The 27,247-nt window shown below is 31.5% G+C and overlaps 1 protein-coding gene across 10 annotated transcripts in view; it reads right to left on the bottom strand.

The window, feature by feature from the left end:
• Positions 1-592: 592 nt before the first annotated feature.
• The window catches only part of LOC106457496 (semaphorin-1A-like), a 217,514-nt gene continuing 190,859 nt past the window's right edge, over positions 593-27,247 (bottom strand). For 5 of the 10 annotated variants that reach the window (XM_022383452.1, XM_013916916.2, XM_022383451.1 and 2 more), the window contains 4 exons: positions 27,021-27,085; positions 24,564-24,683; positions 17,959-18,081; positions 593-5,942 (listed from right to left, as the gene is read on the bottom strand). In XM_022383452.1, coding sequence (XP_022239160.1) covers positions 5,566-5,942; positions 17,959-18,081; positions 24,564-24,683; positions 27,021-27,085 — 685 coding nt within the window. In that variant the 3' untranslated portion in view covers positions 593-5,565. The remainder of the gene's footprint in view (positions 5,943-17,958; positions 18,082-24,563; positions 24,684-27,020; positions 27,086-27,247) is intronic. The other 5 variants (XM_022383454.1, XM_022383456.1, XM_022383458.1 and 2 more) reach the window with 5 other exon arrangements.

Consider the following 27,247-nt stretch of genomic DNA (forward strand, 5'->3'; position numbering starts at 1 on the left):
ACCTTTATCAATCTCAACTCCTCATTTAATATCTGGTTAAAGGTACCAAGAGATATGGTGGGTTCTTTCGTGGACATAACCTTTTTTTTCCATACAATGATGTATAAGGATGCGAGTATAACATTTTGGTTCTGTTGTATTATGTTATCACACCTGCAAACTTCTTTATACAAAGTTTAAAATAATTCTAGTTGTATTACCTTAGAGTTTAGACGATTAGAAGCCAGTGAAAAAATCGACGAACGATTGGATTGAGGTTACAAACTAAACTTTGCGTTACCGCTATACGTCATTCGTTAAATATATCAACAATATTATTTTCCCCGGCTACGTTAATAGCGTTGCTATCTTCTGACTTAGGCAAATGAAAGACGTTATCATTTGACGAATTATCTATCAACTCATTCAAAATAGTTTTTATTTTAGGTTATCGTAGCTGTTCGAGTTCTCACGCGCTGATGAAACTCATTTTTAATAACTAAATTTAAATGTACTTCGTCAAAGATGTTGAAAAAAATAATTAACGAAACTATTTTAAGAATACTATACAACCTTTGATCAATTTATGAAAAGAAAAAAATGATGACAAGAATGGATTTAATTTTTTATTTCAGGCAAAAGCAGATTTACAGCATATAATGCTATACAAAGCTTTACAATGCGAACACTTATTTTCTAATTCAACAAATATTTTAGAAATTCGAGGTAGTGCAAACAAACTATAAAACGTTTTCGAAATTAAATTCACATTAAAGAATGGCTGTCAATACTGGATATTCACGATAATATTTGTATAATTTACGTATTAATAATAAAGGAATACGGTTAATGTATCACTTGAAAAAAACCATCCTCGTAGGACGTGTTACAATAAGCCTAATGTCAAAAGATATCCAAGTAAATCATTCAATATTGTATGTGACTTCACGTTGAAAAGCAAATATAGCCAACTGCTGTTTAAAAATTTCCACGAACCGTTCAACATAAATATTGTTTGACTTAGGTTAGTTTCAACTGACCTAAATATGTATGCGTTAAGCCTACGTACTATACCACATGTACAAGTCCAACATTACAAATATTTCACTAAATCATGCCAGAATATACATACATTTTGTTGTAAGAAGTGGGGCCTAACAATGCAACTGAGTAACACAGTAAACATCGTTCTTCAACCTTTGATGCACCTAATTCTGTAGCTTTTAATCTGAAGCTTTAACATTTGCTCCCACAACAGACCTCTGAAGACGAGCACGTGAAAAACAACGGACACGCGATCACTACTTATATACATTTAAAACGTAAATTCCAAGACGTTCCTGACTTGTGATGTATTTGGTAAACTTGCGGGTGACTGTTTACATAATCATTTTCTAAGAACTGACGAAAGAACCAATTTATGGTGCTTTAATAGAGCTTTTACGTAGTGGAAAACTTTGTTATTCCTACTTCCATAGCGTGAATACCGTTGGTTGTCTGAGGTTTTACAAAATGATTTGGGTCTTGACATAGCTCGGGTAAATAACATTTGATTCTTCAGTTTCTTTACTTTTGTACTCATAACTAAACTGACAAGAACGTTAATTTTAAGAACAGCTACTTGTGTAATTTTGATGTAGTTTTAAAAGTGTCACTAACAATTGTGTTAGTGGAGGAAGTCTGGTCTTGGACGGCTTTCATGTTGTTCTTTTTTTCTACTAATTATATTGATTAATTTTGATTTCAATACCGTTGGCCTAACTTTCTTTGTTACAAACTATTGCTTATAAACCTTAATTTTGGTTTAGTTAAAACCAGCAACGTATTCACACGGAGTCTAAAAATTCATAATGCATAACAAGGGTATTAAGAACTTGACCAGTTGACATGTTATTAGAGCCGGATGAAGACCATAGTGGGCCCATTGAGCCCTTATTTATTTTTTAATTGATCCAGCAAGACAACTAGTGCTTTTAAAATACTACAGTTTCCAACTTAAACAATTATCTGAAGTGGCCGTTACAGTGAGCCCATGAACTCATAAGCACCTGCCTACTCTGGTACTTAGTAATTTCAAACCTGTCTGGATATAAATAACCCAGGCATTATGAACTTCACAAGTGGAGAGTCTGGTACATATCAAAACAATGTTAAGAACTGAGATGGCATAGGGATCTCTGAAATTATGCTCGACAGAAAATATAGCAATGTACGCCATTAACTGGGATAATCTATTACTTTGTCTTCAAAGAGGGTTTCAATAATCTAAAAACAGGAATATCTTTTCACAAGTCTAGTTAAAAATTTGAGAAGAGCTTAAAGACAATGGTATTGATTCAGTATAAGGTGGATAAGTTTAAAATTCTATTATAAAACTGTTTTTTTTTCTCTCTCTCTTGAATATGAAGATATTTTGTCCCACTTTTTTAATCAGTGGTCCCGATGGTCTAATGGAGTTTGTGAGATTGGATGATGCAACCATCAACAAAGTTTGTGGAAGCAAACATCTCTAGAACAATAGAAAATTTGTTCTACACAGTACAAGAGATTAAACTGCCAGCTATAACAAGAGAACAAAAACTTTCTATGTTTAAATACACCAAACTATTAAAAAAACATTTGGTAAAAGTTCACATCTAAATATTATTTTTATATGTGCCTGAAAAATGGAAGTTATTTGAAACACTAGTATTTTTTCATTCATCCAGTTCTGAATAACTTTAGAATCTCAAATTCCTCAGACACAAATAGCTTTCCAAGTCCTATCCTTACACAAAGATACCTGTTTTTTTTTTCTATAAGATTATAAAGTATGCCAGAACATAATTTATAATGCATCAAAAGTCGAATCTGAAGAATCAATGAGCTTCTCACAAGTATGTTAAGCAAACATCACTTGGAGTGGAAAAATGTATTTAGTGTTTCAATGCAATATCCACCTATTTCCCTCACGATTCTTCTGTTGATTCCATGGAATAAGAAATTGAACCAAAATTTCCCTAGTAAGTGACTTATAAACTTTACGAGGCAACACTACAAGCACAACAAATAAGCCATCTTTGGTACAACAGTGAATGTATACCTACACCCACAGACATAAAACAACATATATAATTTCACAAAAACTGTACAAGTAATTAAACAGTAACAAAAATAAAAACTTCGATAAAGCGTGATGGAAGATAAAAATAAAAATGGTGCTATAAGTAACAGCAACATTGCTAGCATATGAATACATAGCATAGTTTTAAGTTGATGGTGAACAAATCCTTCAGGTTACAGAGATTTTTATGTGTACATTCTTCCTGTACAAAAAACAACCAGAACTATACTTGGGTTACTGAGGGATGATCTAGTCGAGTACAGAAGCCAGTGTCAGTCATTTGTACATCAACTGAAGCTGTGTCAACAGTTTCACTAAAGGATGAACAAGCCAATTACAGAATAATCAGTTACATGTCAACTGAAGCTGTGTCAACAGTTTCACTAAGGGATGAACAAGCCAATTACAGAATAGTCAGTTACATGTCAACTGAAGCTGTGTCAACAGCCTATTAGCATTCTTAATCATCCCAAAACTATTACATGTTAGAAAATGAGAAATGCAAGTAATGTGGAATGGACGGGAACACGGGTACACCCGAAAATTCACACCGTCATCTGTACATAATGGCCTTATGGGTGTTGAAAACTCTGCATGACAACTAGAGACAGGCCAAACTAATGCCTGTAAGAGAATTATGCTACAAGCAGACTAATTTTCTTACATATTTTGTCAATATCAGTGGATAGTCAAATTTAGTGAATGACTTCACCAAATAGTTTATATCTACAATACTGTAACACTACCATGTAATTTTAACTCTAAAATACTGTGACCTTACCATGTTGTTTTAACACTACAGTACTGTGACCCCTATCATGTGATTTTAGCTCTAAAATAATGTAACCTTACATGTAGTTTTAAATCTTAAAATACTGTGACCCTATCATGTACTTGTATGTCTCAGTAACGTAACCTTACCATGTATTTTTAACTCCAAAATACTATGGTCCTATTCATTTAAGGATTCACTACATTTTCTTATAGTTGAAACACAAAAAGTTGACTACAGTCAGAGTTTTTAATGAGTTCTAACATATTTGTTTTGTTTCATGCCTTGAAAGAGTTCTTAAACAAGATAATAAATATTGTAAAAATTAATTTTACAACATGATTTACATGAAACCAAAAATGAGAGAGAAAACACAAAATTACAACAATACAAGCTTGCATGAAATATCTTAGCTAGGAATGCAGGGATTGATAACAATGCGAATAAACCGCAGTCTTCTTGAAAGATGAAGTTTTACAAGTGGAATTCAAACCAGCACAAATAGCTATATACATTTGGTAATAATGATATTTCCGAAACAAGAAGTGCCACTTTCTGTGCAAATATAAAGGATATTCTACAGCACCAGAACCAAATTATAATATTTATATTGACTGACAAACAAAACTGAAAACTATCTTGTCTAGGCCCGTAGCCGCTTTACCATCGATAAACTACCGAATAGTTTTACAAATCTAAAGGTTTTGTAACCAGCAGTCTTATTTTGATAACTGTTTCAAGTGTCTACTACTAATTACCACATGAAGTGAACTCTTAGTAGGATCTTAGTTACCACAATATATACATAAACTTCGTTGCTCAGCAAATGTTATGAGCTGCTCATAATCTTTTTTTTTTAAGCACATTAAAAAGTGTGAAATTTTTCAAAGTATATTTTCAATACACTTTAGTTATCTATCAGGCAACAATCACATTATTTCAATAAGACTGTGGAATTGTATACTTGAAAGTAACATATCCGTAATTCACAACTTTCTGTGAAAAAAGTTACAGACTGTCAAATCATGTATACTGCTCTGTGCATAGATGGCACTAGACTGTATATCTTCCAATGCATTACATACTTGTTTAACCATCTTAATTGGTATTTTGTATCAATTGTGAATTTTGTTTTATTACTAGAAGTTTTACTTCTTAGGTTTGAGATCTCTGTAACTAACCTGTTTCTTAAATAATGATACTACATAATAATCAGGTGAATGGAAAGACTTCAACAGTCATGCATTGTATGCACAAAGATGTATAATTCAAAATCTCGTGGACATTTTCTACATAATTACAAAGATTAATCAGATGATAAATGCTAAGCATAACAGAATGTACTTAGCACAGACAGAAGCGAATAGCAGGGGTGATTTATCAGTCCTAATCAACTTCAAAGGCAGCACACACATAAGTTCTCTTGTCTGAGTTTAAAGGTAAATGTCCTGTTCTTCTGAACTCCAGTTTTGTTACAGATATCCATTCCTTGAACACGAAAATGCCCTTAGTACAGTAAGAAGTCTTCTTATCAGAACATTTTATATTGTTATTCACAAGCCCTGATGCTCTGACAAAAAGACTCAGTTTCTGGTGTACCAGCATATCTTTTGATCAGACATGATAAATCACAAAGACACAATTATGTTGTCTTAGATAAAGCAGAAGCCAACAAATGGAATGTTTCACTGTACATATGAAAAAATTGGCTTTACAGATAAATTTTCTTCACTTTCTGTGCTGGTTTATTGTCTGCAGAGCTGTTAGCATTCTTTCCATTCCCGTTTTTTGGTGGAACATTAAGGACCAAGTTGATGGGTTTATTGTTGGTTCCAGGAGAAAGGAAACCCTCTCCATGATTCAGATGAGTGGGTTCCTGACATAAGGGTCCACCTCTGTGTCGCTGATCCAGGTAGTGACCATCATCATAGGGGGAGTCCACTTCTTCATTTCTGCATCTTCGACTGAAGATGTAGCCACTAATGAAGCCAACAACCAGTGAAGTGACAATACTAGTTGTTACTGCAATAGCCAATGTCTCAGCACTATACATATCCATATAACCAGTTGATGCTCCAGCGAGTGCTCCTGAAAAACATTTTGATAATATTAATAACATATCTCATAAATTTGGAAATTTAATGGTTGGGTGTTTAAATACTATAGTATTTTCATCCACCCCTAAACAAAATAATTACTGATTTCATTCTACCCGAAAAAATTACCAGTTTTACTTTCCTCTAACAAAAACTTATTTATTTCTTTATCAGACAGTTTCTTGACTAAATTATTCAATGCTGCTGTACCTAAAAAGACTTGTATGTCTACACCTAAAGCATTTTTTCTTACACTTATGCTAATGGTGGATTGCTTTTCAATGTTTGTTTGGTAGTTTAAACAACTTGATTTTAACGATGGTAGCTGCAAGGAAAGAAACTTGTATATTTATGTGCAAACACTGGTCAAAAGATTAGAAACCTTTCCTTAATATTGTGGTGGGTCACTATATACTCCAATGAAAGTTCAATCACACTGCAGCATGGATTCCAAAGGATATTGGAAAGCAGACAAGTCCATTTTATTCCATTCCTCCAACATTCCAGCCTCCAATTCTTTAAGGGTTGATAGTACGAGCTATACTTTCGTACAATGTGTTCCAACACATCCCAGATTCTCAATGGGATTGAGATATGGAGAATATTGTGATCAAGGGGGGAAAACACACACATCTAGCAGAATGCATGGGAGAATCATCATCCTAGAAGTAGCCATCACCACTGGGGTAAAAATGGAGCACATGGTCTATTATGATGCTTAGATATTCCTGGGATATTATACTTGTTCCCACCAGCAGTATCAGAAGGCCCAGTTCATGTCAGTTAAACATTTTCCATGTGATTATTCAACTGTTACTGGCATGAACAGTAAACAGGAGGATTTCTAACTTTTCAGTCAGCATGTGTCTATAAAGCAGGGATATCCATTTGCCTGGTGTTGACTTTAGAAGAAGTTTAAATGAATTAGCAATTAAATGAACAATTCAAATTTTGCAACCATTTTAACTTTTGCTACATGAAGCTGACACCAAATAAGAATGACATTTAATAGCATTACTGTACAGATCGCTTCGCTGTTAGCCTTTATTCAGTAGACTTGCAAGGCAAATGGTGAACGTGTGTACACTACCCTGTCATTTCCATGAAGCCAAATAAATAAATGTCACACATTTGATAGTGAGTAATAATGACTGTTTTTCTTACTTTACAACCATTGATAGTGAAAACAAGTCATTATTAACAATACATTGCTATTTAATCATGTAATGTGAGTGTATACACACACACACACTTTTTTTTTTCCTATTTCAATGATATTTTATATGCTGCCTTATTGAAATACATCTGTGAAGAAAAAGATACCACAATCTCTATGTAAAAAAATAGTAGAGTAATTAGAGAATTTTTTTTATTTAATCTGCACTCGTTAAATAATAGCTCTTTATATGCTACAGTAGTTAATAGTTCATAATATTAAAACCACAAAATTACACAAGCATTCTGTTAAGCTTTCTTAAGAGGGAATCCTCAATAACCCCAGCTGTAAATAATATCAAAATCGGTCAAGAGATGAAGCTATGATATAAAAGTTTGTATTTGAAAAAAAACTCGGAGCCATTCTATGAACTGCTATTCGTGGTTAAAAATACAGGCATTAAGTGAAAGATCTGAGCCACAACAGTCTCAAGCACAACTCTTATGAAGCTATATTCAACACTGCAAAACTGTGTGAAACTGTACCACAGAATCACTGAAGCTGTGTGAATCTATATGCTAACATCCCTAAAATTATGTGAAGCTATATGTCAACACCACAGAAACTGTGTGAAGCTATATGTCAACACCACAGAAACTGTGTAAAGCTATGTGACAATACCACAGAAACTGTGTAAAGCCATATGCCAACACCACAGAAACTGTGTAAAGCCATATGTCAACACCACAGAAACTGTGTGAAGCTATATGTCAACACCACAGAAACTGTGTAAAGCTATGTGACAATACCACAGAAACTGTGTAAAGCCATATGTCAACACCACAGAAACTGTGTGAAGCTATATGTCAACACCACAAAAACTGTGTGAAGCCATGTGACAATACCACAGAAACTGTGTAAAGCCATATGCCAACACCACAGAAACTGTGTAAAGCCATATGCCAACACCACAGAAACTGTGTAAAGCCATATGCCAACACCACAAAAACTGTGTAAAGCCATATGTCAACACCACAGAAACTGTGTAAAGCCATATGTCAACACCACAGAAACTGCGTAAAGCTATATGTCAACACCACAGAAACTGTGTAAAGCCACATGCCAGCATAAACTGACACTGGGTGGAACTGTATGCTTGCTTCACTGAAACTTGGTGTAGCTAAATTTGTTTCATTAATGAAGCTTTGTGGAATATGTATGTAGCAAACTTCTTAAACTTTTTGAAACTGATGTTCTTCTTGGTATTATCATAAAAAGAACTATATAGTATGGCACCATGAAACCATAATATATACTTTCAAGCACCAGTCTCATGTCTTGGTAGGATTACATGATCCTGCATAAAGTGAAGAAGTACTAAACACAAGAGTTATAGAAACCAAAACAATCGCCATCTAGAAAAAAAAGCAGAACTAAGAGATTATCATACATACATACATACATATGTATGTATATATTTTTACATATGTTAATACACCGTGAAACTACAAAGGCCGAAGTACCAAAGTAAACGTAATACTGCATACTTGCAGAAATATGTGGTCTACAACAACTATACTGTAAGATTCTGAAGGTTTTGGCACTAGAAGTTTGTATTTCTATGCAGACTATTTTAACCAAAAATTTGTAATCTTCATAGGATAGATCACTGGAACCATGTAGATGTTTACAGTACACTGCACTGAAATGACATGGACATTTACAGAGTACTGTCAAAACCATTTGGTTGTTTACAGGATACTGTAGGAAGTCATGTGGAAACTTATGGAGTACTGCACTGAAACAAAGTGAAAATTTATGGAGTACTGCACTGAAACAAAGTAAAAATTTATGGAGTACTGCACTGAAACAAAGTGGAAATTTACAGAATACTGTCTGAAACCATGTGGACATTTACAGAATACTGTCTGAAACCATGTGGACATTTACAGAATACTGTCTGAAACCATGTGGACATTTACAGAATACTGTCTGAAACCATGTGGACATTTACAGAATACTGTCTGAAACCATGTGGACATTTACAGAATATTGTCTGAAACTATGTGGAAATTTACAGGATACTGTAGGAAGTCATGTGGAAATTTATGGAGTACTGCACTGAAACAAAGTGGAAATTTACAGAATACTGTTAGAAACCATGTGGACATTTACAGAATACTGTCTGAAACCATGTGGAAATTTACAGGATACTGTTTGAAACCATGTAAAAGTTTAGAGGATATTACATTAAAACAATGTGGAAGTTTACATGATACAACACTGAAACATTACAAAGCATAACACCAAAACCATATGAAAGTTTATGATACTGTACTTTGTACGGAAATATACAAGGGGTTAAATTTTACTGCATACAGCTCTGAAAATAGTGAGGTTTTAAAAGGTACAACACTTGAAGTTTCTTTTAAAGCATTATAACATTACTAAAGTTTAGAGGATAGGCACTGAGACAATGTGAGGGTTCAAGAGTACAACACTATGATGATGTGGATTCAAGTGAGGGTTTAAAATGTACAACAGAAAAAAAATGTGGAAGGTTACAAGGTAACAAAATTGAAACTAGTGATAATTTTAATACAAAATACGGCACTTAAAAAAACATGGCTAAAAAAAACACTGTTGTAAAATGAAATCTAAAACAAAAAAGTGGGAAAAAACTTATACCACAAAAAATGGCTAATGTTAAGTAGATGGTTGAACATTCGCAACATTTTGAGGCTGGGACTTCCTTCCTCTGGTGAGTTTAAGTTTTAAACTGTTCCATTAAAGTTTAAATTCACCAGATGAAGGGCATTTCAGCCCAAAACATTGTGAACACTAAAACATCCATTTAACATTAGCCATTTTTCGTGGTACAAGTTTTTTCCCACTTTGTTTTCTTAAATAAATGTAACTTTACAAAGTACAGCATTACAACCTTGGATACGGCACAAAAAATGTGTTACTTAATGAGGCACAGTAGTGAAACCTTGAGGAAATAAACCAGCTGAAGATTTTAAAATGTGCAAATCACACTACTGAAAGATAACTAAACAACTATGTAACATTGGTTTGGGAGAATATGAAGTTTTTACTTTCTTTAGTATGTTATTATAACTCAATGTTAAACTAATTTCAAAACAATAATCCTGATTGTCTTAATATTTAAAATCATAATGTACTTTTACCATTAAAATGTTTAAAGAAAACTGAAAAATAAAACGAATTTCTACATGAAGCTAAAAATTACTACCTTCTCAAGCACATAAAAACATGTAATTGCAACATTTATATAAATTACCACTTCTTTAGTAATGTGAAAGATATGTTATTACTTGTGTAATGCATCACAGAAACATACCAATCCAGTAATAACCTTTGACCTCTGCTGCTTCTTCGTTGGGTTAGCATATACAGTGCCAAAAAGATCAGCAGAGTTTGAGGTAAAGAAAGAGTATCTAACACAGTCATCACATTGAAGTACAGATCAGTTAAGTAACCCAGTCAACATATCAAAGGGTCTTATTAATAGCTGATATGTCAAAAATAGTTAAATCACCTGGGTAAAGTTTAAAATATCACCAAATTACACTCAAGATATTTAGAATAAAAAAAAGTAGGTAAATCAAATTTAAAGAAACCAAATAGCCCAAGCACTTTCGTAAAAAAGAAGTTCTCCCTTCCATAAAATGCTCGAATTATCAGGTTTCTTGAACTGTGATTTACCCGATTACACCATTAATAATGATAAGCTCCACTCCTCAAATGGTGGCCACACCAGCTAAGTTTACATTCACTGTGAAAAGTGATATTTTATTGAAATAAAATAAGAAGTATGCTGAGTACCTAAAACTCATAATCCTTGAACAATATCACAGTCAAACAAGGAAAGGCATTATTTACATCAACAAAACAATGAAGTACAAGTACATTAAGAAAGAAACAACTTTAGCAGAAAGAAAAGAAAGCAAATTTTGCATGCGAAAAAAAAAAGCATTCTACTTATGAAGAATTCTTTTAAAGTCTGAAGGAAGGGTATTAACCAGAGAGAAGGTGTTCTATTTAAAGATCTAACAAGTGGGATACTATGAAGAAAATAAAAGGAGAAAGATTGTAGAGTGAAAGATCAAGACATTGGTAAGAGAAAGTGAAGAAAGAACCAAAAAATAATAATATACATGGAAGTAAAAGAGGCCAGAAAAGTATGTGTGTCAAGTTGAAACCAAAAGTGAGCTGTAAAAAAAAAAAAGCCTATCCGAGAAAAAAAACCTGACTCTAAAGTATGCAATTTATATAACTAAATGCATACATGCAATGTTTTTTGGAATTTTTCAAGAACTATGAATTCTGTGGTTAAGGAAAATTGTTTTTTTTTAGACTTTTATGTAATATGCATGAAAAAAGTGTACATGTGCAAATTATTTTTTTATATTGGTGTTTGAATCAAACATTTCATGGGGGTCTTTTTCTCTTTGGGAAACATGCAAATGACATTATTGTATACTCTCTCACACACACAGAATACAAGCAAAAAGGAAAATCAGTAATAACATAGTTCCACATCTTTAAACAATCTGAAGTAAGATTTTATCAGAGGTTAAAGATAATGTTAAACTCTTAACAAATGACAAAATATAATAAAAGCAATTTGTTACAAAACCATAAAAAATAATTCTGTATCTCTTATGCATAAATACATACTTTTTCATGCCCTCAAAATTAAACTGAGTTCAAATAATAAATCTACGGTAGAAAAAAAAGAGAAAGTTAACAAAGCCTTCCTTACATTAGTCTAAAAAGGAAAGAATCAGAAATTTAGAATTTGAAGTGAGAAAAGAAAAACTTACTGTGGACAGAAGCAATTTATACACCAAGAAACCTTAAAGTCCAAGACAATTGAATACGTTAATTAAAAAAAATGAATAAATTGATAACTATTTTTATGGGTTACTTAGAATATAACTAAATAAATAATAAAAATTAAGATAAATATTATTTCATTTGAATCATTTAATTCATTTTCCCTTTTATTTACTTCAGAACGTCCTATAGATTGTTTCCATTCACCAGTAACAAACAAACAAAAAATAGACAAAAGGCAAAGAAGAAATAACTGTGTAAATATAAGAAAAAAAAACCATGCCATTCCAACTGGGTAGAATTTCTGAAGAAAATATGAGAATTTAAAGTAAAAAAAAATAATGGTAGAAGAAAGTCACAGTAACTTAATAATCACTCTATTAATATATACATGTTCAATACTGCTCTTGACCTGAATTACTGCTCGGTATTCTGTGAGGCATCCTCTCAACTACGTTCTTAAAGTTGTATGTCTAGTGCAATTGTTCTCCTTTTTAGTTTCTAGACGTGATTGTTTAAAGCCAACTACAAAGTCTGTAGTTGAACCTTTTGAATTAACCTTTCCAAAGAATCTTATGCATGTTCTATAATATTGATATTGTTACTTATAAATCAAGTAAATCCTGTGTGTTCTATAGTAAAGAGCATTATCTTGCTCAGTTAAAATACTGGACAAATGACCAACAACCATGAAATGTATCTGAAGATGTCTTCATGTTAATGAACATTTAAACATGCAAATGTTCTACAGACTGATCCCTTACTCAACATGCCACAATCATTCATATTTGACACAACAGAATCACAGTTGAATCATTCAACTGCCTGCCTCCAGATCATATTCAGCTGAGACTTCTACACAGGATAAAGGTTCTCATCACACCAGAAAATTTGTGATCAATTATCAAGATTTCAGTGCTGACAGGTTTCTAACATCAAATAAAATAAAGACGTGCAGTTCCTTGGCAAGTGCCAATATTCATGGAGAATATACTTCATAAACTACTCAGATGGTTTCTGTTCACATGTGGCCACATTTCATAAAGTTGCTATACATTTTTTTAAAAGGTAAATTCTAGTGCACCTTTATCATGCTTTAAAAGCAATTTTAGTCAAACTGAAGATTTTTTCAATGAAGTTCACCGTGGTACTGTTGAATATTCCTATGTTTAGCGACCATGCATGACCAAGTAATCAAGCACTGTGAACACTTTATGGTATCAATCTGTGTAAACCCACTGGGTTCTCTGGGGAGAGTCACATCATCTACCAAAAGTTCTATCAACTGAACACAAAAAAGAAAAGTTTGCTTTCTACATATCTTCTAATTTTACAATAAATGTTTAAACACGGGCATCTAAGTGACTGAAACTTCTTTTTCATAGGTTTGAATTTAAAAAGTTATTGAAAAAGGACTTTTTCATATTTTATAACAATGATATTTACACAAGGAACAACGGAATGAATAACAATTCATTTACTGTTTGTGAGTTAGCCATTTTTTTTGAATTTCATTTGGACTAAGCAGCACAGTGGCCATGAAAACCACTTTGAAAAAAATAAATTTTATGACTAGAGATGTTTCAAAAGATTCATAACGATTAGCCAGAGCAGAAGCTTAACAGACCTAGTATTTTAACTATGGATTAACATTAATGAGAAGTAAATTGTAACCTGTCAAACTGAACATTAAAACAACATCGCAACTTTTATATATGTGAACACTATTATAAAACAGGGAACCATTTAAGATTAATTCAAGCAGCAAAGACATCAAATAAAAATTACCAGTTATGTGAATAAAAGAATTATATACAAGCACAGTTACACCTATTCTTTGTCCATTTATCAAGACTTCAGAAAAGAAACTAAAATGAAATCTCAGTTCCCTAGTGTTCTTTGATACAAGCTCAGATCATTTTACAAGTTTCATTACAATGTTTTGGTTCTCTAAGGGAAGTATCTCCTTTTTTGGTTCAAAACTGGTGGACTCTGAGGCATTCTCAAATATGTTGTTTAAAACTGTTAGCATTGTGAAGTATTTTTTTTTCTTTATTAGGTTTAAAACTTTTATCATTGTGAAATATATTTATCTCTCAATGCTGTGTAAATATCTTGTTAAACCAACCAGAACAAGAATGCTTAGTTTTCCATCTCTTATAAATAAGAGTATAAGTAAGTCATAATTTTCAACTGCAAGAACACAACCTATGGATAGTGTACAAAAGTTTTCAAAATATTATGTTCAAAAGTTGTTCTACTTGCACAAGTGTTTGTGAAGTATATGTGTTAATAATAACACAGATCTAGGAACTTCAATTACTCCTACTTGAGTCTTTATCTAGCCACAGACAGTTCTCTTTTAAGTAGCCTAAATATATACAGCAGCTTCACTGTAGTAAACAGAAATTGTTTTTATGCATTTAATTATTATATACATATATGTATGTATATGGTTTTCTTTGTAACATAGATACATTATTAGTCTGTTAGAAACACTGTTAAAATGTAATATATGGCTCGTATTGGAAAGTTTTCTTGAAGTGTGATTAGTGCTTTCACATGTTTAAAAATTCTTATGAATATACATCAGTTAAAAAACATACAAGTGTGGATTAAATTACTTGATCTTTGTTTACAGGAAAAACTACCTAGTTAAATAAATTCTCCCTCAGGTTACTCAGGCATTTCAGTAAGGACAATTTTAAAGCCTTATAAGTAAGAATAATTTACATGGTATTCAATGGGATGCTATTAATGAGTAAATAAATTAATAAACCAAAGTGTATGTTTTCCTCCATAATGGTACATTTGTGTTCAGAAATTTTCAAAAGTATTTAAGATTACAGATATGAATTGCTATATAAGAATAAATAACTAAAGTACAAATGTAACAACTATAACTTCACACTTAATATTCACTTTTAATCAATTTGAGAATGCTTTGTGCATCTAGAGTTTCTTATATTTCCATTAACTTGTCTTTTCAGGAATATGATTTTACTCAATCTTCTTCACGAACCTTATTTCTTTTATAAAAACAATAAAAATTGTGTGATACTTTGACTGCTCATTACAGAAAACAAATACAATTGGTCAGTCTGAAGAGAGAAAAAAACAAAAGCAAAATCCATAACAGAAAATTAAAATGAAATGAATGGCATGTTTATATCCAAACTTTCAAGGGAATTTAAGTAGGTTTAATGATGGTTTAGTGGTGCAAACAGTTCCAAATCAAATCAGTCTGACTCGAGTATGTCTAAACCTTTAAAAAAAAAAAAAATCAGGGAAAAATGCAAGGAAAATAAAAAATTATAAATAAGCTTGATGTTAACTTTCTTCAGTCAAATAGAAATTAATTTTAAATGAGATTTCTATTAAGTCAGAATTATGTGACCATTAATACATAACACACTTGGAATGTTGAATACAACATTTTAAGAATATCAAAACCCCAAACCAAACCTTATTCTTCAAAAGATATACATGGTTGTTTTTTCTTTATCACTATTTGGTCCTACAGTTACTAGTCAGACTGCTTACACTCCAGATACTAGTTGGAGCTAGCTTTATGTACAAGTGCTGTGCCTTAGTCAGAAAATTAAAGAACATATAAAATTGGACTTTAAATAACCCCGACTGGCAAACCTAAAGCAATACTAGAAACATTAAGTCTTCCGTGTTAGCAAGCAACTGTACTGAAACAAAATTCACTTGCCCAAGAACAGTTTCTTTTCCAGAGGGAGGTGGAATTTTGAAACTTGTAAAGATTCTGTAAATTAATTTGGATGTTATATTTACTATTTCCAAAAGTAGGCTAAATTTCTTTAGAATGGTTTCCTAACATTTTATAATATAAAACTTTATTGCAATAGAAAACAATTCTAGAATTTGTTTGTTGTTATTATTCATATGTTTACAGTTGTACCAATAGCAACAGAAAGTGGCATTGTTAGTTAAACCTTCAAACCACATCAACAACTTAATTTCTTTACAGGATGTGTACTTATGTTACTTCTGCTTCTAGCTCTTAATGTGAATGGAAGAAATATTTATTTCTCTTTCGCTAAGTTGAAATGATTTAAACTGACTGGCTAAAAAAAAAATAAAAAAAACAACAATGTAATAATAATTTAGTTGCTTTGTTTACTTTTTTGGAAGAACTGATTACAAGATGTAAATAATTACAATAACTGAGTTGCCTTGTTTTGTTGGAAGAACTGATCAAAGGATGTATATAATTACATCTTTAAATAAATATTTAACTTTAATTCAATTAGATTTAAATAGGGATGTAAAGCAGGTAAGAAACATATTTGTTGAGAGTACCGATTTACATCCTAACTGGTGAGCATATGCATGTATTTGAAATTTTAATTTGCTTTCAGAGTTAGAATCCATATCATGGACATTTACTAATATCTAATCTGTAATTTGTTCATCATACTCTGTATCAATATTGTCAGTACATCAAAATAACCATTTTTCAGTGTACTAAAAGGCAAGTAATGCAGAAAGAAAAGTACATTAGCAGTGAATTGGAGTTAAAAAATATGCTGCTGCTAGCTTCGTTACGTTCTTCGTATTTTATGTACATATGCAGATCACATATGCATTGATGTGGTTCTAGGCTTAGAGTAATAGTAAATGCAAAATGCTTTGTATTATTTATGTTTGTAATGTTTTGTGAGAGTATGTGATAACATTCGGTTTTCAAAATTTCTGCTTGACCTTCCCTTAAATTACCTATATACAGATTTATAACTGAAATTTCAGCCTTAAAATTTTTGGTATAAATGTTATTAATATCTTCTTTGGATAAAATAATAAAATCCACTTAATAACACTAATTTAGTTTTTTTATACTGCACCCCCTCCCCAGTTATAATTTGGGGAAGTAGTAATACTCAAACTTCCCACCTGCCTCAACAGAATCTGTATACATATGAAATACAGCTGTGATCCTTGTATATGTTTATTACTTAATGAAAAGTTTGAAAACACTGAAGTTTGGAAATTGGTGGTATCAAAAACAAAAAAAGCACAACTTTTTGTTTTACAATTTCCATACTTCTAAGATTAAAGCTAACAAAATCATACATATATATAGATCTTTTGTAAGCTAGAATTATTAAAATTTTCTTAATCTATTTTCCAGAGCTATCCTTCTTTCTTGTATGGATTGTACATTTCTCATCTTTCAGTTCTACATCAGAAACCTATCTTTGATTACTCGCTTTCAAATAATCCAAACACAACATGGTTTTGAATTGTCAGTAAGCGTAATAAATTTTACTGGTTTTCCTGCAAGTTTGTTTAAGATACGAAAACTGTGCCTCTGATAATGAAGAAAGTCTGCCAAGATATTATGACCAATATTAACATAAACAATAAAATATCAGCTGTAAATCTAATAACACACACAACAAACATATAAGTAAAAATTATTGTTATATAACATAAAGATATAGACAGAAGCAAACAGTTGTTGCTTAACCATTAGTTAGTAGTTTACGTGCACAAGTTTTCTTTTAAAAGATTCAATACTGCTTAAGTATTTAAATGACTTCAAAGTGAAGAAATATAATATATAATGATAGAAAGAAACAGAGAGAGAGAGAGATTTATATTTTTATACATACATAGATAGATAGATACACACTCACACATATGTACCAAAAGTAGAATCTAGAAACTGTTTAAAGCACGTTGGTCACATGTATGACTAAATACATATGACGAGAAATGAGAAAATTGTTAGGATCACACATAACATGAGTAATCTTTTGGATTTGGTTGACAGATTCCTACTGTGTTTTAATTAGATTGACTTAGAAATCTTTGAGCATGCATGGTGTAACAGAAATAACAACAACACATTTTGTGTGAATAGCAGCAGCAGTTGAGAAATGCATGTGTTATATATAAGAGGGCAGTGAAAAAGTAAATTCAAGTTAGTCGGCCACTGCTACAGAGGAATGGGGCTTACCATTATCACCGAGTTGGCTGTCTACAGTTGATACTACATCTGCTTCTTTATCTCCGTCGTGTCGACTAGCCTGATGATGTGAATATGAACCACCAGGAGAACTGTCAGAGCTGGGAGGCCGTTCTAAAGCAGATTTAACCAAATTAATCAAAGCATCAATGTGTGAATAGTTTGATGAAAGCAACATTCTAAGACTTATTTCTTTAGTGAAACAAGATACAAAGCATCAGTATCACGTGTTCAACACAACATAGAAATAAAATAACAGTTTATAACTGAAAAACACGCATGCACAGACGAAGCAACTCCTGTTTTACAACATTGTCCTACTGGATTAAATATTATGTGAAGTGTGAAATTAATCATACAGTCTATTAATTTAAAATAATTCTTCATTTTCTGTTAGTTTGCTCTACAAATCACTCCACTCTAAGGCTGAGCTTACAAATGAATATTGGACATGATTAGCAGAGTAGTAGTTTATATAAAGCAAGGTAGATCAACTATTTGCATCTTAGACAGCTAATAACTAATATTGACTTTACCTAGCCCTATCTTTAAGTGCTGACTTTCATCATTCTTAAATGTTATTGAACATATTTGTAATATTTTCTAGACAATCAAACCATCTTCTGCCATGAAATTCCTGTGCTACAATTTGTTTATTCAAAGTCGAGGACGTTAGAAAAACTTTGAAATGTAAAAATAGATATCATAAAATTAAAATTGTTTAAAAACTGTTTTAGGCTTAGAAATTGAATTTTTACTGAATGTTAAACTTAATAAACAAAAGCTCATATAATTGCAGCATAAAATTAGCTACAGAAACCTCAGAAAAATTAGTCATTGCAAGTTTCCAGGAAATGTTTCATAATTATGTCGAACATCTAATGATATGTATTCCTTTTCTGTAACTTGCATGCAACACACTGGATATTTATAACTACAATAAACTGAAAGTCCACAAAATACAAAATCATCAAGGTGACAAATATTATATGTGGTTTTTTACAGAATTCAACTAAACAGGTAAGTAACACCAGTAAATGCAATACAAAAAAAACAATGCTAAAACTTCTATTAGATATTACAAAGTTTTAAATCTCAAATAAAAGCATTTGATATTTGGCTACATTCTTATCTTATTTTACCTAGAGTAAGTGATATTAATCAATAGGAAAAGATAAAGTGGTTAACAGTAAGAAAGAAAGTTAGGTATATAATTAAGGGCAACTTTTTCAAAGTCAGAGGAATAAAAGTATGATTAGAAGAGCAAGATACAGTCACTGTTAGGGAAGCTGCCATTACCACTACTACCACCAATCCCTGTGCTTTTGAGTAGACTGCATGTTGCTAATGATTTAAAACATTTTGTAATGTTTATAAACATTATGAAACTAGTTTTATAAAGTGTCACGTAACAAAGAAATTACATTAAAAAAACATAAAAAGAAAAATTATTTGTTACAATTTAAACATAGAAAGATGGTGAAGCATTAGAAACCCATAAGCCTAAAACTTGCAATAACATTCAGTGTTAACTGCAGATATTTTCTTAAATAAAATCTTAATTTGTCCACTATGGATTTAAAATCAGAGGCATGTAAAAACAATATATCAGATCTATTTTTTGTAACACATAATTCATTGCCCAAAATAGCATTTCAGAGAGCCTTTTGTCTGTAACTGTCCAGCCCAACTGATGAATTATGGTAATGTTGGAAAGGCCTCTTGGGTAATGACTTGTGGAGGACACAATATAGATCAAATATGCTGTTTTCACATGCCTCTGATCTGAAATGTGCAATGGACAAAGTAAGAAAAACAAAAAAACAAACATCTGCAGTTAGTAATGTGATTTTTATTATAAATATTAAAATTATTTGTTAATTTTTGATTCAATCCAGTAGTCCTACTGTTCTACAAAAACAATGCAAGGTATTCCCTGTGTCAACATTTTTTTTCTTTTAATTAGCTCCATGACTTATAGTTTGACATGCTCCATATGTAGTAAACCAACGAGTTTATTTAATATTCGATCAACAGTCATGTGGGGATTGGGAATTTAAAGAGGGAGCTCAATGTTGGGTCATATTGGGGTCACCAACCTTTTTTCTGCCATTATTTTCCTTACAAGATATTTAATATATATCCTCCCACAGAGGACAATATTTGATGTTCAATACACGTGATTGGGTGTGCCACACTTACAAGGTGCAGATTTCAATCAATATTACACATGTAAACTAAGCATGAACCTATGATGGACAATTTGCCTGTAGCTTTTTAAACACCTAACTAACCAGATATATATAAACACTTCCCCTGAAAAGAAAAATATACCAGTTCTCAAGAGGTTTTCACAGACATTTCAAGTTCTGTTTTTCAAAAAATAATTTTTATAAAAGGTATATATAAACAAATATACTTCCTGCAACCTATAGAGACCAAAAAGTAATTTGTGTTCTCCAGTCCCCTACAAATTATACAGATGGTTTTGTATAGTTTATTCATCTGAATAAAGCTTAACCCAGAAACTAGTGTAACCACATTAGATAACAGAGCTAATGAAACACTGTGGACACATGGTATTAAGATGGTAAATGTTAAAAATTTATGCATCCATAACATTAATTTCCAGGTGTTTGTGGGGATTTATTCTTACTTTCCTGTGAGTGCTGTAATTAGTGATGTAAAATATATATACATATTACTGTTCCAGTGCACCCTGGGAGGGGAAACAAGTTTGGGAAATACTTACCTATTGGTTGACAATGAAAATGCCAGTATTAGTTAAACCAATGTTGTGTCTTGTAATATAACTAAATATTAGTGTGCTTTATACAAAATTATCAAAGAAAAGCTGTGAATGCATTCACTCAGTAACTGATATCAAAAAATGTAACTACTGCAGATTATGGAAGAATAACATATATCTAAATATGGAAAGTTTAAAGCAACACAATAAGTCGTGGAGAAATATGCCATATAATATCAAGTATTAAAACTGCACAACAAGTTAGAAGAGGCAAGCAGTGAAGATATGGAATACTCTTAAACACTGAGAAACTAATACCATGATTAACCAAGATAAATAATGGAAAAATGACTAATAAATAAAATAACTGTGTTTAATACTGCAAGGCTAGTTAAATAAGTAATGAAAATGTGAAATAATTAAATAATATCACTTCCAACCAAAGTGAATTATGTACTTAGGATGAAACTGAAAATTAATTTGGCCACACTGACTTATTAATGCCACAAGGAAAACTAAAATAAGAAGTGTGGCACATTTCTAAACAGTGCATGGTTAGCCTAGATAAAATATGAAAACCCACAATATACTGAAATACTAAATGTTTGATATTACCCATTCAAACAAGGTAAGCTGAACAGGTGGACCAGAAATATTTATCAAGTGCACAACAAGAGTAACATGTGTATCCAAATCAAGAACAGATGTGATGATATCAAAGTCTCATATTGTGTACAAAGCCAAATGATTATAAAACAGATTCAAATGACTACTAACACTAAGCCCATACTGAGATATTCAAAAAACATGTTCTTATCAAAAAATATATAAACAATGAAACTTTTATAGTCTGTTACAAGTTACAACTCAGCTCTAAGATGGCCTAAAGTATACTTATAACAGAATACATTTTTTCTTGAAGTATAAACTTAATCTTAAATTAAATGAATACTTTGTTGATAGCACAACAAAGATGACAAAAACAATTTAATGTTAAACTGAAGAAAATAATTTGTAGTTCCTATAGAAGTTTATAACAGATATAATACAATTTTAGTTTTCTAGCTAAAAGCTAGTGCTAGGACTATTAAATTAGCTTGGCTTTTAACAAGGTTTCAAATTTGGAAACAACAACGGTCAACTATAATGTAAACCTTCTTGCATGGGTTTATCATCAATTACTCAAAAAGTAAGCCACTTGTATCTGTCTCGGTATCTGGGGTATATTACTGCACACTTCACAGCTTGTCCCAAAACCAAGCTGAACAACTCAAACCTAGTGATGTGATACCACAATATCAATTATGATCATTCATGAAACTGTGTGATGTAATTAAACACTCGGGTTGATGCAGAATTATTCAAACTTTGTCCAATCTGAATATATGTGGCACAATTAATGTAAAGTGACTGAAGTTAGCAAGTTAACTTAGCAAAGTCCAAATCACCAAGAGAAAAAGTGTAATAACAAGGTGACTGAAAGCAAGAGACAAAGATACTGCACAGAAATGACGTGTAGTAATAAACCATCAAATCTTAATAACAAGGTTACTCTCATGATCATTTTACCTACCACTGTTTCTGCTGTACTTTTCAGAGTACTTTGTGGTGTTAGTACGATTTATGATACACAACCAGAACAAGATGTTCGTTATATAGCACTTCAACAATTGTAAAGATACCAAATTCTGAGTTAACTGTCTCTGTTTACATTTAATGAATAAATGTGTTGAATAGAAACAGTTTGGAGTATTTTGTTTTGATAAGCAAGCCTTCCATTTGATCAGATAATGCATTTGCTCATGTATTTAAATAACACAAATTAAGATACAGATTTTAAATATCTGTATGTACCCCCACCTCAATAAATAAATTTTAGGGATTATACTGATCATTAATAACAATATGTTTAATCTGGCACAGTTGAAAAGCAATGACGTTAACAGTAAACTTAAAATAATTAAAAAATTAGTTAGACACATGCGAAGTGCTTGTATGAAGCATGGACTTCACCAATAGCAAGACAAAAACTTAAGTTACACACACCAACACTATATGAAAATGACATAATATATCAAAGTTGGCAAAATATTTATGTTATCAAAAAATGAAAACAGAGTGTTAAACAAGTTATCTTTTATCTTGATTGACTAGTTGCTTAAGTTTCTCTACTAGTGCTGCTTCTATATATTTTCTATCTGTAATTACTTCTGACTCACTAGGCAGCCCGTGTTTGGTCAACTAGTGTTTTACCAAAATGCTAGCACTGATATATTGTAAAATCACCAAGTGGAATACACAACCCGTCTCTCCAACATAGTAATTCCTTCACATCCGAAACATATTGTTTTATAAACAAGATTTTTAATATTACATTGTTTTATGTTGTGTTCTTGATCAGTGCGGTCTATTTTTTGTACTTGTATTCTACAAAAATGCAGATGAAACTCGCTTATTTTTTAAAGTATTTCTTGGTTTTTGGACTATTTTTTATAGGCAGACCTAATTTTTTTTAAACATCAATTAAGTGTCTTCTTATATTGTTACTCATAAATGAAAAAGTATCAATACCTTTACCATAATAAAAATATCCCTACCTAACTTAACAGTTGATAGAACTGAAATGGTTGCCAACTTTCTTGTTGATTAAACTTAAAATCTTATAATAAGTGTATCTATCTACTTGTATATAATCATTCTGACAATTATAATAGCTGTAGCATTCTAATAATATCTTCAGAAAGTTATTTTTCTTAAATTTGGCATTATAAGTTAATATCAGAAGTTTGACTGGTTCAGTTTCTGTCCTTATTTCAAACTACTGTACTAAAGTCTTAGCCCTCACTTTTGTATGGGGGCATAATTTTATACCAATAACAGCATTAATAGAATGACAAAAATCCTTCTGCTTGGAATTTGTATATTCAACTTGAATGGCACCTTGCATGACACATGAACTGCAGTGTACAAAGTGTCACCCAAGGCTTAGAGAGAACTATCTAAATTTAGAACTGCTGGCCAAAGCAAGAACAACCACTAATCAGCAACACCTTTTACCTATACAACTACTCTTAACCACACAAGGTGACTAACCATCAAAGTAATAACATTCCCAAAGCTGAAATTATTTACTTAACTTTTTGTCCCATTTGTCTACTTCAAATGTAAACTATAAACCTCAAACTTAAATAAATATTGTTTGTTTTGTTATTCAGCACAAAGCTACACGATGGGCTATCTGTGCTCTGTCCACCACGGATATCGAAACCTGGATTCTAGCGTTGTAAGTCCGCAGACATACCGCTGTGCCACTGGGGGGCACTTAAATAAATAAAAATTTGTATATTTATAGCATTCTTCAATATGTTTTTAATAAATTTCTAAAAGAAAATTTGATAGTACTTTGTGAAAGATAAAAGGATTAGTTATTTTTTTCCTTTATTACTTTTTTTTTATTATTGGTACTTTTAAGATATGGGATTGGATTTATATGCAACAGTGGAATTTGTGATATGAACTTTCTGGACCACAATATTTTACTTTAGACTAGTATCATTTGGATTTATACATGTAGTACAAAAGGAAAATATACTTTGTTTCTTTATGTGGCATCTGCATTAGTATAGAAAAGCAAAGAGCCCCAGTAGGAGGATACAAACAGATAATAAGCCAAGAAAGATGTTATGCCATGTTTTAATGAGAATTAGTATGGAACAGATGACAGCATACAGCATAACAGGTGAGGTAGTTCTTGAAGCATTATTCACTTCACTATTGTGTATATAACTATAGGATTAGTTTTGTTACAAGTCTGTTATCCCAAATGAAGCTGGGAAGACAAACTGACCAGGTTCATGCTCAGTAACATTCCTTGCCCCCTCTGTTGAAGGACAGGCACATTCTAAGGGACAAGGAGGACATGTAGGGGCACTGGTGGTAGTAGGGGTTGTTTCAGTCCCTAACTCTGCTGTAGGAAAAAGAAATAAATAAAGTATTAACTTAATGAGAATCTTACAAAAGATGGATGAACAAAACTGTGAAAAAAACAACAACATAAGATAATTCTTTCATGATTTACAGCTTACAGCAAACATGACTATACATTTTGAATGATTATAAAAAAAAACAGGTGTTCAACAACTGTTCAAGTGCCTGATGGAGCAAGAAAGAAGATTAAAATAAATTCCTTCTTATCAATCATTGTGAGATTGAAAAGGAATTAACCTCCAGATATCAGCCCATAGTACAGAATAAGAAACTGACTGGCGGACATATCAGGGAGTGTAATAATCAAACTGGATAACTAACATAATTACCATATTTCATCCACTTTTAGAACATTTAAAACATACATTTTGATTTAAATGTTCTATAAGACTTTTCTGTGAATCTTTCACTAGTTTTAGTCAGAATTTAGATCCTAACATAACCTCAGTAGTATCTAAAATCAAGAACCCTCAACATGAGCAGTTAAATGATTTTTTTAATTGCCCATCTGAAAAATGCATAATTAAAGTTGGATATGTTGTAAAGTTTCTAATAAAACATTCATTTTAAAATTCTCATGCAATACTACATTCACATTCAATGATATACTCTATCAGAGCTCGACATTAACGGTTACCTGATTGCTAGAGCAAGTAAAATGGAGGTCAAGGCACATGAAAGCTAAAATAGCTTGTCCAATTGGGCAAGTAATCTACAGGTGTTACTCACGAGCATAGTAAGAGGAAAATGTTGGTAGAACTTGTAACTACAATAATGTGATATTTAAAACCAATTTCTATTCTCATACTATTTTGCATTAATAAATTCCATAAGAACTACAAGATGTTTGTTGAAACATCTCAAAATGTCAAATTATGCTGTTATAAGTCAGATATCTTGATTGATCGCTTGCATATCAAAAACGTGTGATGTATTTATAACATTTAAATATTTAATCTAGATATTTTGATTATGATTTGCAATCAAAATTAGTACATTTTACCAAAGTAATGTGCAAATATCTTATTGTCTAAGATACCCTTATATTTCATGACATTAGATACGACGTACATCTCAACCTGAGACACTGGTGAAAATTGCTAATTGATTAATTGTTGGGCTTATTAATTGATTATTCTCACATGAAACCAATCTTCAGCTTGTTCTGGGTTTATTGACAAATTTTTTATCTACCTTTCATGTAATGTGATAGGTACAACAACTTAGGAGTAAGTTACTTTTTAAAGTTACGGATGCTTAATTCTGAAGATCAAGTTTATGATTTCATACTAACACAACAGCATGAAGCACATAGTTGTGTCTTCACCGTAAAAAGGGACACTAAACTTAACACATGCCAATTCATTTGTTACAGGTAGAGGAAAATACAATTATCATGGTATAAAATTAGCCATTTTTTTTTCTTCACACTAATTATTCCAGTGTGAAGACTGCCAAAAATGTATTATTTAAATCAGCAAAATGCTGATTTAATACTTTTCTATCCTCATTAAGCATTTGCGTAGCACATTATGAAAGATATTTTGCAATCTCAAGCTATTTATACCTAAATCAACCCTTCAGAATGTCTTTATGATATTATTCTATACAATATAAAATAGAATGTAGAAAAAAGAAACACATATGAGTGTCATGTTTTTTCGTTTCCATAAATAAAATTAATCTTACTTGCAACTCTTAATACTACAGTAATTGTATTTTTTTCTATCATTTATTGAAAATTGACTATTACATTTACACTTGTAATTTACTGTGATTCAAAGGTTTGATTACTATTACCACCTTTGCCCCTCCCCGCAGCTAATGTCTTTGCAGATGGCTTATAATGATAATTATTGGCTAGCTTTATTTTTAGGAATGGTTATCTGCTAATTCCCATATTTTCATGCCCTCACTTATGTATTATTAGTTTATTTTTTAACCTGATTTCTAGACATTTAACAATGGATTTAACTTGATTACTCCAGGTATTTAATATTCATACAAATATTTCTATGACAGAAAACACTTGTGATTTCTTCAAAAGTACCAGATATTTCAACAAATAAGAATGTTTATTCAGTATTTTTTTTTCTGCTTGTATCAAAGTTTCTTAATAAGGTATATCTAACCTTTAAACAATTTAACAGAAAAATGTTCTTAAACAATACAATTATTCAAGCAAATGTAGGACTGCTTCATTTCTATTTAAAAACTTATCTTAGGAAGCATTACAGCATAAAAACTGTTATTATTAACAAAATCTTCAATATAAACAAAACTTTAAGAAAGAAAATAAAAACGATTCAGATCTTACTCTCAGGGCACTTTTCGTCCCAACCATGAGATACATTCTGGACAAATTTTCCTCTAATCCATCCCCTACAAAAAAAAAAGAAACAATGCATGTTTATTGATCACAGAAATTCTATTTCTCTCCTGTTTGTAGAAAATTATAGCTTAGTAGAAAGATTTTTAAGTTTTATATTTATTGTTTAACTGACAAACAAAACAAAGTATATAAATAGAATTTCTAGATTTCTT

The sequence above is a fragment of the Limulus polyphemus genome, unplaced genomic scaffold, assembly GCF_000517525.1.
Source record: "Limulus polyphemus unplaced genomic scaffold, Limulus_polyphemus-2.1.2 Scaffold338, whole genome shotgun sequence".
In the NCBI taxonomy this organism is placed as follows: Eukaryota; Metazoa; Arthropoda; class Merostomata; order Xiphosura; family Limulidae; genus Limulus; species Limulus polyphemus.